At 42.1% G+C, this 18439-nt stretch overlaps 1 protein-coding gene across 1 annotated transcript in view; it reads left to right on the top strand.

The window, feature by feature from the left end:
• The first annotated feature begins 699 nt into the window (after positions 1-699).
• PDZD8 (PDZ domain containing 8) overlaps positions 700-18439 on the top strand; it is a 69321-nt gene continuing 51581 nt past the window's right edge. Inside the window, exon 1 of the mRNA XM_047825173.1 lies at positions 700-1828. Within this exon, the coding sequence (XP_047681129.1) occupies positions 960-1828 (869 nt within the window). The 5' untranslated portion in view covers positions 700-959. The remainder of the gene's footprint in view (positions 1829-18439) is intronic.

Below are 18439 nucleotides of genomic sequence, written 5' to 3'. Positions count from 1 at the left end.
TCCGATCATCCGGCAAACTCCTCTCACTCATCATCCCTGCTCCTCCCGGCTCTTTTACTTCGTTCTCATTTGAATCTCGAACGTCCACCTTGCCGGTAAAGTTAGTTTGCATCTTACGCCGTTTTTTCTCCGTCCCTCCTTCCCAGGCCCACCCTTCGCAGACGCAGAGCGTCCGCTGGTCGCATTGACGGTCAGCGACGGCGGGCTCTGAAGCAGTTCAGTCTTCTGCTCGGCTTGGGAGGTCTCCGAACGGCCAGCTCAGATCCTCTGCGGCGCTGCCCTGCAGGGAAAGCCGCCGCCAGCCCATCTCTCAGGGGCGCGAGTGGAAGAACCACACTGCAGCAGAGGTAACAGGCAGGGACCGCGGCCAAAGAGCGGGGGAGGGGCTCGTCGGGAGGACGGAGATCGAGAACACGCCACGCCACCTACGCCCGGCCTCCTTATCCTTCAACGGGTGGCCCCAGGCATCCCCCCGGATCCCGTCCGCGGCTCCAGAAGTGACAGCCACGTGGCTCGAGGAGGAATGGAATGTTGGCCTGGGGGGGCGGGGCTGGAAGGGCGCCCGGGAGGTGAAGAGGGACCCGAGCACGCGCGCCCGGGCGCCGGCTGCCAGGCGACACCGCCGGGAGCGAGCACGCTCCTGACGACACGCGCCGTTCGGCCAATGAGCGCGGGCCGGAGGGAGTGCCGCGCCGCCCCCTCCGCCCCGCCGCCGCCGCGGCCGCCGCCGCCGCCACAGCAGCTGCCTCCGGGAGCGTTTGAGGAGTCGCGGGCCGCCGCAGGCTCGGGCGCCGCACCGCGCCGACCGGAGCCGCCGGACGAGGCCCGGGGAGCCGCTCGCGCCGACCCCGCCGCCCGATGTCCTCAAGATGGAGGCAGCGGGGGCGGCGACGTGAAGAGAGCGGCGCTGTGGGCGCGGGAGCGGGGGCCCGGGCGGCCCGGGCGGAGGCGGTGCCGGGATGGGGCTGCTGCTCATGATTCTGGCGTCGGCCGTGCTGGGCTCCTTCCTCACGCTCCTCACCCAGTTCTTGCTGCTGTACCGCAAGCAGCCCGAGCCGCCGCCGGACGAGGCGGCCCGCGCGGGCGACGGCTTCCGCTACCTCAAGCCGGTGCCGGGCCTGTCCCTGAGGGAGTACCTTTATGGCGGCGGCGGCGGGGCTGAGGAGCCCTCCGGCGGGCCCCCCGAGGGCGGCGCGACCCCGGCCCCCGAGACCCCCGCCCCGCCGACGCGGGAGACCTGCTACTTCCTCAACGCCACCATCCTGTTCCTGTTCCGGGAGCTGCGGGACACCGCGCTGGCCCGCCGCTGGGTCACCAAGAAGATCAAGGTGGAGTTCGAGGAGCTGCTGCAGACCAAGACGGCCGGGCGCCTGCTGGAGGGGCTGAGCCTGCGGGACGTGTTCCTGGGCGAGACCGTGCCCTTCATCAAGACCATCCGGCTCCTCCGGCCGGTGGTGCCCTCGGCCGGCGGAGAGCCGGACGGCCCCGAGGGGGAGGCGCTGCCCGCCACCTCCCCGGAGGAGCTGGCCTTCGAGGCGGAGGTGGAGTACAACGGCGGCTTCCACCTGGCCATCGACGTGGACTTGGTCTTCGGCAAGTCGGCCTACCTGTTCGTCAAGCTGTCCCGAGTGGTGGGGAGGCTGCGCTTCGTCTTCACTCGCGTGCCCTTCACCCACTGGTTCTTCTCCTTCGTGGAGGACCCGCTGATCGACTTCGAGGTGCGCTCCCAGTTTGAAGGGCGGCCTATGCCCCAGCTCACCTCCATCATCGTCAACCAGCTCAAGAAGATCATCAAGCGCAAGCACACTCTGCCGAGTTACAAGATCAGGTGAGAGGGAGGGGGTGGGGGAAGGACGCCCCGCAGCCAAGTGGGGGGGGGGAGGGGGAGGGGGGATGCCTAGCTGCCGGGGATCCGGGCCTGGGCGGGAGGCTGCCGCCTGCGTGGGAAGGGCAAGGGCAAGGGCTTATCCCCAGCTCCTGCTTTTCCGGGGAGCTCCCCGAGCCTGGCAGGACGGGACCCTAGACGAAGGCGAGTAGGGTGCACATCGCTTGCTCCCAGAGTGCAGGAATGTGAGCCAGAACCCTTTCCGCGTGTCCGTGGGCACTCAGGGTGCTGACGGCGTGGGCAGAAGCAGCATGTTGAAAGTGGAAGGGCAGTCCCCCTGATCCCCAGGAGGCGGCTTTGGGACTGTGGAGAAGCTGTTCCTTTTGTGGCTGCTGCATCGAGGCAGTTTTGCAGCATCACCTTGGCCACGTTGAGAAATTGTTCCTGGACACAAAGTACAGGCAAGAGAAGCGTGCCCATAGCCGGAGGCGCTCACATTTGGCAACTGCAGGCCACTTTTGCAATGGCGCTTTGGCAACTTTCAGGGCAGAGGTGTGGTATCTGCTGTAAAGGATTACTTTCCCGCAGCAACTCGAAAGCCAGTTGGGACCCAGTGCGTAGCGTAATTCGCCGCAGATGTGGCGTTAATGTCTTCTGCCCCTTTGCGGTGGGTTCCCTAACGCAGACCTAGACCCTGCGCCTCTTACGGCAGTTCCGGGCGCAAGTTTCTCAAACGGTACCCGGATCACCCTGCAAAAGGAATTTTAGTGATAGTGATTTTAACTTTTTGAAACTCTCCTGGATCTGGTGGCTTAATTTTACGTAGTATCCTGTTCTGATTAGATGGGCAAGGCGTTTTGTAGGGATAGGGGATTCATCTACTTTGGTCTGGTTTGTTGGAGCCGAAAGGGTCATACATGGCAATTCTGCATCAGCTGAATTTTTTTTATCTCGCTTTCTGTCCTCTGCTTTTCTGTTCATTAAAATGTTTGACTCTTGGATTTTGTCCTTTCTTAGAAAACTACGTCCATCTGGTACTTGCCTTACCCAGGGCCTTTTAGTGGAAGTTGCATATTTCTGGTTCACTGATTTTCTTCCACGATGTCAAGTAACAGCGACCCAGGGAATCCAGAGATATTTTATGTTTCGGTTTGATATGGATTATTGACTTGTGTATGTGGCAGATATACCTCACTAATTATGTTTTGTTTAGCCTTGTGGCACAGAGTGACAGCTTAAAACTGTTGACTGGCAGGAGAAATTTACTTTGTAATGGAAATATTTCCATAGATTTGCAGACGGTGGCGAACTGGATGTTCACTGTGTTTGATTTCCTATTCTGTGAAGTAGAACATACTTTATGAAACCGACTCTTTAACTCTGGAATGTAAGTGACTAAATTATAAATGAGTTCTAGTGTTTAGCCAGTGAGATGTTTATTTATAGCAGTGTGTTGCTAAGAAAGTCTTAAGAAAAAGTCACAGATTTTGGTATTCTGTCTCAACTTCAACTCTGATGGTTTTGGGGTAACTTTCAGATAATAAAATTTGGCTCAGTTATAATTTGGGGTTGTGTGCAGATTAGCCAGTGGCAATAAGGTTGGATATCATTTTGAGGTTTTGTTTTGTTTTGTTTTGTTTTGTTAATGTAGACTTGGAATGCAGTTAAATCTCAAGGAAATTATGAGTAGCATTATGGAGACATTAGTAGGGTTATTGCTTTGAAGACACTTTATCATCTGTATCATTGAATAGAATCACCATCTAAGGTACAGCAAAATTGCTTTCATTTACTGTATCTTACGGGATTTTTAAAAATATGGCATGTGTTTGGTTATATATGACAGTTCCAGTTTTAAACCTTACACGTTAAATGATCACCTCTAGAAATGTACACGTTTGTGCTCTTTACATCAGAAGGCATTTCAGGGGTCAGTCAGTAAATACTGCACAGAACAAATCTCGCACTGCAGATATTCGTTGTACACCTACTATGTGCTTATTATTGCTTAGTGTCAGGGCTTCAATACTGAGCAGCCTCAACTCTGGTGGAGCTTAAAGTTTAATGAGAACTGAATTAGCCATACTTACTATGACTTAACTAGAATGTGATCGGTGGGGGCTGGGGTTTGAAGTAACAAGGCAGCTGATTTTAGTTTAGTAAAAGAAAATAATAGAAGTGTGAGGATGAAAAGGGCTGCTTCAGAAAGTGTTAAGTTCTCTTGTCTGTGTAGCTCTTCTGCCAGAAGTATTTTAAACTACTGAGGTTGTGGAACGGATTCAAATTTCAGTTCAGAGAATGAATTAAAATACATTTAGGATGTATCACAGTTCTCATAACGAGAATTAAAGTAGCTAGTGTTTACCCTTTTATATGGTTGAGGGAGTGGTGCTCAAAGTAGTTAAACTTGCTTAAGGTCACACCGATGTCCTGTAGGGAAATCCAGCCCTGATAAAGCCAGAGCTGCCTTTTTTCCTTCAACTCTGTCATCTTGTTCTTAAGGTTTTGTGTTTTGTGTTTTTTTTTAAGTGTGCTATCAATATGACATGTGGAAGTACATTTACAAATTAACTGAGAACTCTGAGAAGAGTGTAACTACAGAGTTTTTTTCTTAAATTGGAATTTTTTTTTTTAAGTTTAATTTTGAGAGAGAGAGAGAGAGAGAGAGAGACAGAGACAACGCGTGCACATGCTGGTGGGGCAAACAAAGAGGGACAGTGAGAATCCCAAGCAGGCTCCTGGTGATCATGATCTGGGCTGAAATCAAGAGTCAGATGCTGACTGAGCCACCCAGGCACCCCTCTTAAATTGGACATTTGAGAGCAGATCCTTGAAGGGTTAAATCTTTGGGTGCTACCATACATAGTATTTCTATTTTAATCCATTTAAATGTTTAATCTATTTTGTTTCCAAATAGAAGGTCTATTTTATCCTTTAGAGCCATCTAATCTACTTAGAGCTAAAGCGGTAAAGAAAATTGTATGGGTCTTAGGGTCCGTTGGCACTTATATCATATTCATCCTTGACAACATTATAGTCACTTCTCCCCTCCTTTGTTTTCCCATTTCATGTTGCTGAAGTGAAGGTGGCCCATCAGGAATGCCAGTTCCTGATGTCTCAATCTAGAGATTCAAAGTTCAAATGGTTGCTTTCTAAGGATTGCTATGATTAACACTTCATTTTACCCAACTAACACAATTTGTAAAGCATTATAACATTTTTTAAGAAATGAGTTGTAAGATGTATACAGTTTCTACATATTATAATTCTAGTTTTACTGATACAATTCTAAATTCATTTCCCTCAAATGTTCATTTTTTCCTAAAATGTACACTTTAAAATAGTAAATTAAAGTAGTACTTTTTAAAAAATTAGTCTTCAGGAGAGAAAGATTGCCACTAATATTTTGGACTACATGGAGAATCCACCTTCAGTGTGCAATCTGAGTAATAGTCCGGGGGAGTTTAGAATTTGGGAGTCACATACTTGAGATTCTTCACGATGTTTTTGTTCCTAGAGTATCATTGCTGTGTCTTAGCACTAGTTGCATGTAGAAAGACCAGGTTCAGTTTGCAGGTACTTTTTATTCGACCTCACTGTATTTTTTTGTTTCCTAATTGCCAGTATCTAAAAACAGGAGATCTTGGGGGCACCTGGGTGGCTCAGTTGGTTAAGCTTCCAACTTTGGCCCAAGTCATGAGTTCGAGCCCCATGTTGGGCTCTCTGCTGTCCGCACAGCCAGCTTCGGATCCTCTGTCCCCCTCTCTCTCCCTCTTTCTGTCCCTCCCCCGCTCTCAAAAATAAATAAACATTGAATCAAAATCAAATAAAAATGGAATTCTGGGTTCTCTTAGGAAACATTGGAAGGAATGGCCTGCATTCCTTCTAGCAATAACAGGATGGAGAGGGAGGTCTAGTAGCAGCTGCAGGAAGTTCTTAGGCTTAGGTTTTAGTCCCCGCCTACTTAATGGTACTTGTCTGGCCCGGCATTGTATGAATTTGAGACCGTCCCTAAAGGGAGCAGTACTGTTCATAATCCGTGAAAATGGGAAGAGTTAATAGCTGGATAGTAAAAGGTGATTATTTTTACCCTTCTTTAAGCATTATTATCTTTCAAGGGACTTTCATTAAGCAATTTTATTTTACAAAAAGTATTGATATGTTGAATTAAAAAAATCATTCTGCCAGAAATTTTTTAAAAATCTCATGAAACATTTTCCGTTTCTGCAGTACAGTGATAGTAAGTACATAGTGGCTGCTTTTCACTTAAGTTTGGTGACTTTTTGCTTTAGTGTGAAATAAGTCGTTAACTATGTAAGCATATACTTCTCTGATTGACAAATAAGGGGATATCTACTTAATGAGATTTGAATTTAACGAATGCATATGGAACAGTTATTTGGGAGAAAACTTCACTCTTCAAGTTCATAGAATATCTTCTGAACGTGACTGTTTTTGTCCTAACTGTTCTGTTCTTTTATTCCTGAAAAGCATTCTGCTCTGTATTTGTGGAAATTTTTCAAATATTCCTATAGACTAGGGACCAAAAGACCGGGTGTGCTTAGTTAGGTAGAGCTTTTTAGCATGTTGATATTTACCTATATCTTCTCTAAATATACCATTAATTTCAGAGGACTAAATTAGGCTTGCTCTGAAAAGCCTCATACTCTGTAATGTGGTTTGTAATTGAATTCCTTTCTCTTTTGTCTTCTGAGATGATGAAGAAAAACATTTACTCTGATTGTTAATTATAGCATTTTCATTTTACTGATTATTTGAAGTAAACATGGCTTTGAGTTATGTCTTAAAATTTTTCAAAGTAAATTCACTGAAAGCTGTCAAAATCATTTGTAAGGTGTAATGTCCTATATTTACTCACTTTCTCTTTCATACTCTTTCTATATATGGACAACTTTTAAAAGGTGTCTTAGGCTAGAAAATACTTGAAAATACCCTCTAAAATCCTTAGTGATTATAGGAATCATAGTTTTACTTAATAACAGTTAGTAGGAATACAGTCTTTGATTCTTGGGGAAAGTACAGACAAGGACATTATTGTATCACTCTAGCTGTTCTGGAATAAGGATGTAGTAGCTAATTTTTTAATTGTGCTTTTTCTTTTATTGCTGCTCAGATGAATGTTTTTATATAAATAGAATTGAAGGACTATTGTCTTAGATAAATAAAATCATTTCTAAAATACTTATTTTCAGGGATGCCTGGGTGGCTCAGTCGGTTAAGTGTGTGACTTCAGCTCAGGTCATGATCTCGTGGTCCATGAGTTCGAGCCCTGCATGGTGCTCTGTGCTGACAGCTCAGAGCCTGGAGTCAGCTTTGGATTCTGTGTCTCCCTCCCTCTATGCCCCTCCCTCCCTCCCCCGCCCCTCAAAAATAAATAAACATTGGGGCGCCCAGGTGGCTCAGTTGGTTAAGCATCCGACTTTGGCTCAGGTCATGATCTCATGGTTCGTGGGTTCAAGCCCCACGTCAGGCTCTGTGCTGACAGCTTGGAGCCTGCTCTGGATTCTGTCTCCCTCTCTCTCTGCCCCATCCCCACTTGTGCTCTCTCAAAAATGAATAAACATTAAAAAATTTTTTTAACTATATAAACATTAAAAAAATTAAAATACTTATTTTCAATAACTGTTTCCTGAAGACTGTCATACCTAGCTAGTGTTGTGATAGGTATGGCGAAGGATAAAAATGGTTATAACATAGTTAGCTGGTTAGTCTTTCTGGAGAAAACAAAGAACAATGGAAGCTCAACATAATGGCATTTTGGATGTATTTGAAACCTTCAGTTTTGTGAGGAATAGGAAGAGGAGATCAGTATCTCTGCTGATGACTTTGGGCTGTGCAGTATTTTGTAACCTTAGGGTCCCTGGTACATGTAAGTATACTTCAGCTGATGCTGGTTTTACTTCTTGCAAGTTGGGTTTTCTTAAGCTTCTTTGAATTATTATGATCTGGGCACTTATAACTATTTAGATGGAAAATAATGTATTGATAAATTTTTGCTCTAGAAATTTGATTCACACATTGAAGGGAGAAGAGTAATGACGAGGAGACTGTTAGATTCTCATCAGTAACGTGCAGGTTTGCTGGTTGTCCAGGAAAACTCCAGTTTGTTCCTGGAAATAGCCAAAACAGATCATTATAAAGTAGATTGTATGGGAGGAGCATGCCTGCTGATCAGCACTTCATATTGACTTACAAGTACTACTAATGATTATCATATGAGGCAGGGGCAAGAATCATAAAATCAGTTTCCTAAACTATATGCCAGGCATTGTGTGGGTGGTTCAACATACTTGCTGCCTCACTTAATATTTAAAACTACTTTACGGGAGAGTTGAGTATCTCATTTTTAAAGATGTGGAAACTTGAGACTTAAGAGGGGGTTAGTGACTTTCTTGAAATCCTCAGGAAAAAGAAGAAAAAAGAAAAAGAAGTCTGGACTCCCAAAGCCCGTGCTGTGTTGTTTCGGCAGAGATCTCTAAAACAAGCTGGTATTAGGCCCATGAGTTAAGAATGGTTTTTACATTCTAAACTTTACATTTAAAGTTGTTCAGAGAACAATATGAAACAGACCATATGCACCCACAGATTCTAGAATATAAACTATCTGGCTCTTTATAAAAAAAAGTTTGCTCTAAACTCTTAAAAAAAGAAGAAACTAAAAAACAGGACAAAGGCTATGCTTTAAATGTCTACAGAAAAGGAGCAGATGTACATATATGTTGAAAGTACTTTTAAGCCTTTTTTTGAGGGTTTTATCTTTTTGGAAAGCTAATAAGAACTGTGGCTCCCTGCAGAAAAATATATACACAGATTTTTGTTTAATTTCGTGAAATTTATAGTCCCCTCCAAACCTGCCTGGAGTCCTTAGACTCCAGGTTGAGTAGTAAGTACAGACAGACAGGTACAACTTTGTTGCTGTAAGTATAACAAAACTAATGTGCTTAAATATTAAGCACTTTAATAATTTTGTTGGCCTTCTTAGAAGGTATACAGGATTCATATGGCTCAGACATTCCTAAAAAACCTCTATTCAAGAAAGTGTGACCAGTCTCTTTTTTTTTTTCTCCTCTTAGTAAAATTCCATACAGCAGGCTGAGCCTTTTTGAATCAGTTGTTCAGTAAGAATATCTGACATTTCAAGTTAGAGTTTCCACCACCAATACCATGTTTAGAAGTTAAATATTGCCCTTACATTTCTTCCTATCGTATTCTCCATTTTCTCAGAACAATGTCACCAGGAAACAAGTGCAGTTAAATCCCTTTGTTCTGTTTCTGGAGTCCTAGGACCTACCAGCGCTTTTAGCATGGTATCAGAGCACATCATACTTCACTGGAGAGTCATAAGGCAACTACCTAGTTATTAGTAGAAGTTTTACAGAAGTTTAGTTTGAAAATGTTCCTTGCCAGATTGCTAAGACTCGGATAAAACCACATACTTATTGTAGTTGTAGTAGGGAAGCAGGAGGTATAGGTGTTAATTACTTACCTTCAGATGAGTAGAAATGCAGGTGCTAAGTAGAGACTGCCACTACTATGGAATTATTTCATTCTTTTGGGTTGAGGCCAGAGAGAAGTACTTAGTTGTCTGTCTCAGTCCATAGAGCGTTGGGGATAATATGTACCTGACTTCACTCTCCCAAGCAAGAACCCTTGAACACAGGGCTTTCTCTTCCCTAGTTTCAGTTTTCATATCTGTAAAATGGAAACAAATAGTATCTATCTAATTGGAGATATTAAATGTCACATATAGGACACCTACTGAATAAACTCCGTATCTGGTTTAATAACTAAGTGAATACACGTTTATTGATTATCCTGTATCTGTCAGACATTTTACTAGAGATATGTCAGATATTTGCTAGGTGACACATTAAACTTGTTTCCGCTTTCAAAGGTATGTGTCGGTCTAACTCATTCACCACTTTACTTCACTCCTGGCCATGTCTCCAGTTCTGACCTTATCTTCTATAACTCTTCTTTCACTTAGTCTGTTCTGGCCTCCTGGCTGTCCTCACACTCCAAGCATGCGCCCATCACAAGGGCCTTCCTGGTTTTTCTTCAGGAATGTTTTTCCCACAGACAGCCGAAGAGCTCACAACATCATTTTTCTTGTCCCTGCCTAAATAGCGTCTTTTCACCATCCTATAGAAAAAAGCACGTTAGCCCTTTAAATGCAGAACTTTTTTGTGTGTGTACGAACTTACTGACGTGTGTGTGTGTGTGTGTGTGTGTGTGTGTGTGTGTAGATAGAAATTGCCCAGATCCTGAGAGTATGCTTGATAGATTTTCACAAAGTGACCTCAGCTATGTAACTGAAGTGCTGCAATTTTGAGTTCAGTCTAAAGAATTCTGTATCCTTTGAATTTCATAAACAGATGTACAAAACATTTTAACCTTTTTTTAAAAAATGGTGTAAGGTTGTCATTATAAACACAGTTAGGCTGCTAGTTTGTGACCTAAATTCTGATTGTAAAGTCAGTATTGAAGAGGAGCACCTCCTCCCTTTGCGCGCGCGCGCGCGCGCACACACACACACACACACACACACACACACACACACACACACCCCCCCCCCCCCCCCCCCCCAATACTACATCACACCACACATAACACAAATAATGCTGATGAAAATCTCCAGCAGTTCACAGTTCTGAGTTAAGGTCTGTTGGGCACCTTATGGTCACCAGCTCTATTTCCACACGCAAACAAAAACAAAACCTGCATGTGTTGGCAACCTTCTCTGACCCTCCAGAAGCTGTGGCTTTCAATTTCGTATTCTTAGGAAAGGTCAGTATAGATAAACTGTAGATGATCCTTTCCTTGGACTGATAAAGAAAAACAGAACTGATTTTCGCTGGTCTGGTGCATAATTTTTTCATGAAACCAGCAGACTGCTTTAGAACATGTATTTCTTTCTTCTTTAATCAGTACATTGGGTATTTATGCCCATGAATTCTTCGTGTATTGTCTGGAGAATGGAGGTGATGATATGGTGAGTAGAGTATTGAGATGTCTATGCTTTGGTTTGCATATCTTTGAGAAAAGAGCTAGAAAATGGCCCACTGCCCAGCATAATTAGTTCTTGTTGGCATGCACTTAAAAACAAGAATGCTATGATTAGCACAATAAAAATGTTTTGATTGAGTATTTTCCTTTGTATTAAGTACCTGTATGCGTACTTGGTTCACTGGCAAGGTACATGCCAGTGAAACAGGTATCTGTGACCTCAGATGTTTAGAAGCCATTTCTCATAGGATCAGCTCCCACATCCTTCCTAATTGTAATCTGCAATTGTAAGCGATTTTTGCTGTAAAATCTTAAATAGTGATAATGACATATTTTTATTTAGTAGCTGGCTATAAGAATCTATATTTGAAAAAATAACTGTGCTCTGTTCTTAGATACAGCTATTTCATTTAGGCATCAGTATCTACCAAATAGTGCCTCTGGTGTTTGTGTTATGTGCTTACTCTCCTTTTCACGCGATAGTATTTCATGTGTACTGGATTATGCTCATACTCATCACTAAGGATGATTGCGGTTGCTGACTACGCAGTCTCTGCTACCTTAGTTATTTGGTCAAGCAAGTGAATAATTCAGAGCTTTTAGTTCTGTGAAACTTGCTGTGGCTGAAGTAAGAGCCATTCTATTATAGCCAATTTCACTGTATGATAATCATTTTTATAATGCACTAAAAGCCTTATTTTGTTCTTACCATTAAGTATAATCTGTAAGATTTAGGACAGGTGATGTTTGGTCTATTCTAATATTTGGAAAGGTTATTAGTTCTCAGTATTTAACTTTGGGTTTTAGTCAGGACTCCATTGCAAACTTTTGACATAGGAAGAATTGAAATGTTTGTAGCAAACTGTGTGTCCTTCATTTACTAATACTGGAGTGGCAGATAGTACAGATTGAATTTAGTTCAGGTATTTTGAAATTAGTGAGGTATAAGGAGAAAATTCCTGACAGTCTTAGTCTGTAATAAAGCCCATGAATACAATTTATCTAAATTTTAAGCCATTTTTTAGTAAACTATTTTTTTTTAATATTTGAGTAAGTTACTCAAAATGTTTGGAATTCTTAATGGTATCAATTTAAGATTTGGACTCCATTATTCTGAGAATCATGCTAGTCAACAGCATTTATTAGACCACAGTCTGTGCTGTTAACTGTTGGGGTGTCTTGGGGATGCTCTGTGCTCTTACGGTTTCTCTGGAAAGTAGCTTAGCCTCTTTGCCCTGAAACAGTAGGATTAGATGACTGGGAATTACTTTTGTATTTCTGAAATTACTGTTGATTTGCTGATTTAGTGTATCCTTGGGTAAGTCTTGCAACGTGTTATTTTTAAGACTGTATGAAAATTAAAGTTTTTAAAATTTTTAGAAAAAATTATGTAATTATGAGGTGGCATTATTATTCACTTATCTGTTATTTCTGCAGAGGTCTCATGTCTGGATTTCTCTCAAATATACAGGTACAATTCTTAAAAATATTTACTAAGTTAAAGAAATATTTAATAAGTTCCAACTTGAGGTAAGAGAAGCAGAGATACAGATAATATTAAAACCATTTATACTTCAGAATATGCTTTGCTACTTTTATTTGGATAGAGAAAACTTAGGAGAAAGCTGGACAGTTATAACCTTAAAGCATTAACTTTCTCCTCGTTTCTCGTTTAGATCTTTTCCTCCATGTCTTGAATGGAGTTTTTGTCCGTTTGATGCATCTAACTGGCTTAAGAAGATCTGACCTCTGTATTATACACTTCATTTTTCATGTCTTTATCATAGTAGGGAGGTGATAATTTTGCTTTAAGATGTTTTCTCTTCCTCTATCCACTAGAGTTTAGAAGAGATTCAATTTACCCCATAAATGTGTGGTACCATCTTTGTCCAGGGCACCATACATTGCAAAGAGAATTAGTGGTAGGAGGGAATAAATAAAACACTCCTTCCTTAAATTTTTTTTTAATCCAGTAGTGAGAAACAGTGTACTTAAAGTAAGATAACAGGTTAGAACTTAGAATTGAAGAAGAATTGCCATGATAGCTGTTAACTTTTTCTGTTAACTTTTTAACTCTGTAGTTTTCTTTTTTCTTTTCTTAAGTGTATTTCTTTATTTGAGAGAGAGAGGAGAGTGTGAGCTGGTGAGGGGCAGAAAGAAAGGGAGAGAGAGTGAATCCCAAGCAAGCTCTGAGCTGACAGTGAAGGAGCCCAACATGGGTTTGAGCTCACGAACCGTGAGATCATGAGCTGAGCTGAAACCAAGAGTTGGACTCATAACTGACTGAGCCACCCAGGCGCCCCACTCAGTGAGTGGTATTCAAAGTGTGGTTTGAGGACCGCTTTGGATCTCCACGACCCTTACAGGAGGAGTCTACCATGTCAAAACGATTCTCATGGTAATACAGAAATGCTATTTGCCTTTTTCAGTGCCATTCTCTTACAAGGTACAGTGGTGTTTTCCAAGAGTTATATGATGTGTGAGGACATCATCACCCAGACAGTTGATGGAATGTGAGCTTGTGGATTCTTATGTTTAAAAGTGTTATTTTTAATTTCTAATGTGGTAGATGTCTATATAACCCATAAACAATGGGTCTTTGGAGTCCTTAATAATTTTTAAAATGTGTAGGGGTCCTGTGAACCAGGTATTTGAGAACTGCTGGTATAATCTCAAATGTGTTTATTTTTACCATTTATAAAGGAGGAACCTCTGTTGCCTCGCTTCTTGAGTCAGCTTGAATGAACATTTCAAACATACATTTTCATTTGATTTATAGTATTTACATCTTGGTGTTGTGAGGAGCACAGATTTGAGTGGATCTGTTGCAGTTATGATTGTACCATTGTGATCACCGACCGATCACAGAAAGCCACTTGAACTTCCTCATCCTTAATTTCTTCATCTATAAACTAAGACTTACAATGCCGTATGTTGTTATGAATCATGAGAATCACAGATGTATGTGAAGGTATTATATAATTTATAGACATGCTAGAAACCAATAAAATAGTAATTTTTATATTCTCTTACTCTAAAGTGTGTGTTGGGGGAGCTGGCAGAGAGGAGTGGGGATTTGAATTTGAGGACAGCTCTTCTCATGGTTCTGCCTCCCCCCCCCAGCTTTGTGAAAGCTGAGGATTTCAATTTCATTCATCACAGGCTATGGTAAGGGACCCTCACTTTGTGAGTTGCGATGAACACAAAAGCATACGAGATTTATCAGACGTGGTCAAGAGGATGGCTTTGGTTCCCTGAGCGACTCCTCTCATTTGATACTTTGTCTCTCTGGTGCATAGGATATCGGTTAACATTGACTCACCTTTGAGTCACCACCTATTGAGTTCTCTTGTGAGGGACCTGTGGCCTCTGTCACCACTCTTTTTGTTCAGTGTATATGTAAAACTACATCAGAGAGTTGTGAAGCATTTTAGGTCTTGATTCTTCTATGCAGAATTAGGAGTTTGGGATAAAAGTGAACATTTTGTATGAAGTGGAGGGTATATAGATCCTCGGGGGGAAGTTTTGATAACTGGGTTTGTTGTCCTTGTTAGTTTCGTAACTGTTCACCACTACTTTTTTCTCCTTGGGAGTACAGGAATTGCGATCCTTTTCCAAAGTGTAGGTTTGTCAGCGTGGTGCACATGCAGGAATTCCATAAATGGAACAATTCTCCATAGGTTTCCTTAAGTCGGTGTCTGACTATATTCAGTTCTCATATGTGCTTTAGTTATATAAGTTATGAAGTTTAATGATGCAGAGGTAGAAAGGGAACACCCAGGGTAGGGAGGCCCTACTGGCTATTGTTAATTTGTTTCCCTGCGTTTGCAAGTTGGTATCCTCTCAAAGAGCACAATTTTTAAAAAACCAACTGGTATCACGACTGAAGTCATGGCCATGTGGAATCTAAAATCCAAGGAAGACAAACAGCTGTGACTTTGAACATCAGACTTGGTGAACGCACACTCCCGAAATGGTTCTTTGTGGAAGGGAAGGAGTTGGCCCTGTGTTAAGTCTCTAGGAGATCAGCCTTAAAATAGATAAATAGAAAATTTGATAGGAAGTATTTCTAGAGCCCCTCACTGTGCCTACTGCTTTATGTGAACTTTCTCATCTCATCCTTAAAATAACCTTATTAAGATAGGTAATAATTATTATCTTACTTTTGCAGATGAAGAAACTGAGGCTTTGAGAGTTGAAGTAGTTTGTCCAAGGTCTTAAAGCTAGTAAATGTAAGAACCAAAATTCAAAACCAAGCACCGGCTCTAAAACCTGTGTGCCTAACACTGCTTTAAACTGCCTCGTCAAAAAGAAGCTGAGGAGTGAGGGATGAACAATGCTTTTTATTATTTCACGTAGTCCTTGTAACAGCTCTGAGGTAGGTATAATTATTATCCTTTTTCATATGAGGGAACTGAGGCTTAAAGTCACACTGTGCTCAAGGTTATATTACTGGGAAGTGGCAGAACAGAATCCCAAGCCAAGCTGTTCAAGCTCCAGAGTCTGCTCCTGACCCTGTTCTCCAATAGCTGTCGCGTATGTTTCTTTCCTTCAGGCAGCTGGCGATTTAGTTGGGAGGAGGGGGTGGTGTGAGGGAGAACCAGAGAGAAACAGACATGTAAACAGGGTGATTAGGGGCATAATAGAAGCGTGTAGAAAGTGCTTTTGGAACACAGGCGAGGAAGCAACAGCAGGTGGAGCCTGCCCTTTACAGAGAGGAGGTGAGTGGTGGAAAGGGGCTCACTACGCAGGACTACCTCGGGAATCACAGCGCTTAGCAGGCAGTCTCTCGGGAGTCGGTGTGCGAATGGCCTTTGATGTAGTATCGATTGAATTGTCCAAGTAAAATTGGAACTTTGAAATGTAGGTATAGAAAAGTACGAGTATTTTGAGCCACACGTGCTTTGTTTTCCCTCTAGCTTACATGGAGTTTTGTGTTAGTGTGCCATAGTTTGCACAATAATGCGCACCAGGGAAGTTACGGGCAGCTGAGGTTTTGTGATACTTAAATGGTCATTTTTTAAAGGAATACTGTGCTACCTCTGAAGAAGGGTAAGTAGAGAAACGTTTTGAAGATGATCACCCCTGCTTTATCTAGTTTATATATTTGGTTTAGGAGAATTTAAAGCACACTTAGGTGTTCTAGTTCCTAATGCAAGAGAGCCAAGACCGTCAGACTGAAAGGCAAAAAACACTCAATTCCCAGTTGCCTCTTGAGAACTGCTCGTTCTACTCTCTTCCTTAGGCAGGGTGTAGTGTTGTTTATATTCCCAAGCCTGAAACAAGACTGTGGTCTTTTGAGTCTGTAAGCACATTGGTGGAAAGGGATGAGATGACGTTTGGGCTGACCAGTAAAGGATAGTTTATCTTTAGACACGGGTGATGGGATGGAGGTATGGTTTGGTGGAAGAAATAGCAGAAGGAACTGAATCAGGACGTTGGATGGTATCTTTAAGGATTCCCTGAGGAAGCCAGTTTGACGAGACTTGAGCATGGAGAAGGAAGAAAACCAGGCTTTGTGTGCCTCTTACATTGGGAGCCCCACTATTTCACGTGTGAACTCTCTAAGTCTTTGTAATTGTCCTATGAAGTAGCTTTTTACTTAAAGAAGCAGAAGGCTTTCGTTTTGGATTTAAAAATACTTTTTTTAAAGAAGAGGAAACCTGACTTCAGAAATCCTAGCCTTGTAAGTCACTAGTGAAAACCTAAACCAGGCCAATGGGGAACACCGAACAAGAGTGGAAGAGACATCTCACCAGTACATAGAAGGGAATGGAGGTGGAACGGATGGGTGTCGCGAGAAGGGAAAGAGTAAAAGGTAACATCAGGTTTCCAAGTGTCTATGAAGTCGGTGGTGCCAGTAAGAGAAAACAGGAGAGAAGGTGCCAGTTTCAAGAAAGGGTGTCTAATTTACTTTTAGGCATCAATATATAGAACTTATAGAAGCAGTGCGAACAAATGATGTCGCTAAACAAAGTATAGAAGAGAAAGGAGAAAGAAGAGAGAACTGAAATTGTTTTAGTATACTGAACAGACCTCTTCTAATTCTTCATTAGGGAAGATTTAAAACTTATTCAGAAGTTAAGAGAGTAGTTCAGTAAACCCCCATAGTTTGTAGCAGACAGTCATTAACCTATGGCCACTTTGGGGCATCACTGCTCTCCCCTGATTATTTTGAAAAAAATCTCTTGGAGTTGGCCTTGCATGATTCTTATTTTTGTGTTTCTTTTCATGACACCTTCCCTCCTTGACAAAGCCTCGTCCAACCTCTACCTGAGTATTTCTAGAGATAGAAGGTATGCAGTGCATCGAGATAGCTGTGCCTTTTTTTTTTTTTTTTTTTTTTTTACTAGCTCTAATTGTTAGGAAGTTTTCCCTTTTATTGAGTTGAAGACTTGAGCAGATTTATTACTTTGGCAAAGACACAGAGCTCATGTTGAAGTCAAGAGTAGATTTAGACCTCAGACTATTTTTATATTGGGTTTGTAGTAAACCCTTTTTCTCTAAAGATCACAGTGTTTGCAAACAGTTTTATTGCTGCCATGTGACAGAGATGTCACCAGCTGGCATTCAGGGTGCTTATAGAGCATTCTTGAAGAAACATCTTAGAGAAAAAACATATTTTAGACATTAAAAAAGATTCGGATCCACATATGAGAAGAAGGCTTGGCTTCTCTTGTAGGTGTAAAATTTAAATACTGTATATTTTTAAAATGTTACCAAAGTAATGTACATTTTTAAATTAAACATGTTTTTTTTAACTTTTACTAAAATACAACTCACCACTTAAAATGTGCACTATTATAAAATTCATTTCAATGCATTTTTACAAAGTGAACAGAACAGCATTCAGAACAAGCAATAGAATATTACCAGCAACCAGGAAGTCCCTTGAATGCCACCCAGTCACTACCCTCCCCTCTCTCAGCGTAGCTCTCTTGACTTCTGTCACCATTGCTTTTGGGTTGGTTTTCTTTCTTTCTTTTTTTTTTTTTACACCTGTTTTTGAACTTTATATAAATTGAGCCATGCTGGGTGCACTCATCGTTTTTCTAGCTTCTTTATTTAGCGCAACAGTATGTTTGTGAAATTAATCCATGTTACTGTGCACGGATGTAGTTTGTTCATTATACTTGCTGTGGAGTATTCCACTGTGTGATTGTACTCAGTTTATCCCTTCTACTCGTGAGGGACCATTGGATAGCCCTGTTATGAATATTCTTATACATGTCTTGTGGTGACTGTGCACATTTCTGTTGGATGTATCTTGGAGTAGGTTTGCTGGGTCATGGGTTATGCATCTGTTCAGGTTTAGTAAATATTGCCACAGAGTTTTCAAAGTAGTTACGATAGTCTACACTAGCAGTTTCACATCTTCAACATTTGGTATTGTCTTTTCATTTTAGTTAAAGTACATAATTTATTAAAACAATTTTTTTTTATTTTGTATTTATTTTTGAGACACAGAGAGACAGAACATAAGCAGGGGAGAGGCAGAGAGAGAGGGAGACACAGAATCCAAAGCAGGCTCCAGGCTCTGAGCTGTCAGCACAGAGCCCGACGCGGGGCTCGAGCCCACAAACCAGG

The sequence above is a fragment of the Prionailurus viverrinus genome, chromosome D2 (assembly GCF_022837055.1).
Source record: "Prionailurus viverrinus isolate Anna chromosome D2, UM_Priviv_1.0, whole genome shotgun sequence".
NCBI classification, from domain to species: domain Eukaryota; kingdom Metazoa; phylum Chordata; class Mammalia; order Carnivora; family Felidae; genus Prionailurus; species Prionailurus viverrinus.
The sequence above is the reverse complement of the archived record's forward strand: the minus strand, read 5'-3'. Positions and strand labels throughout refer to the sequence as shown.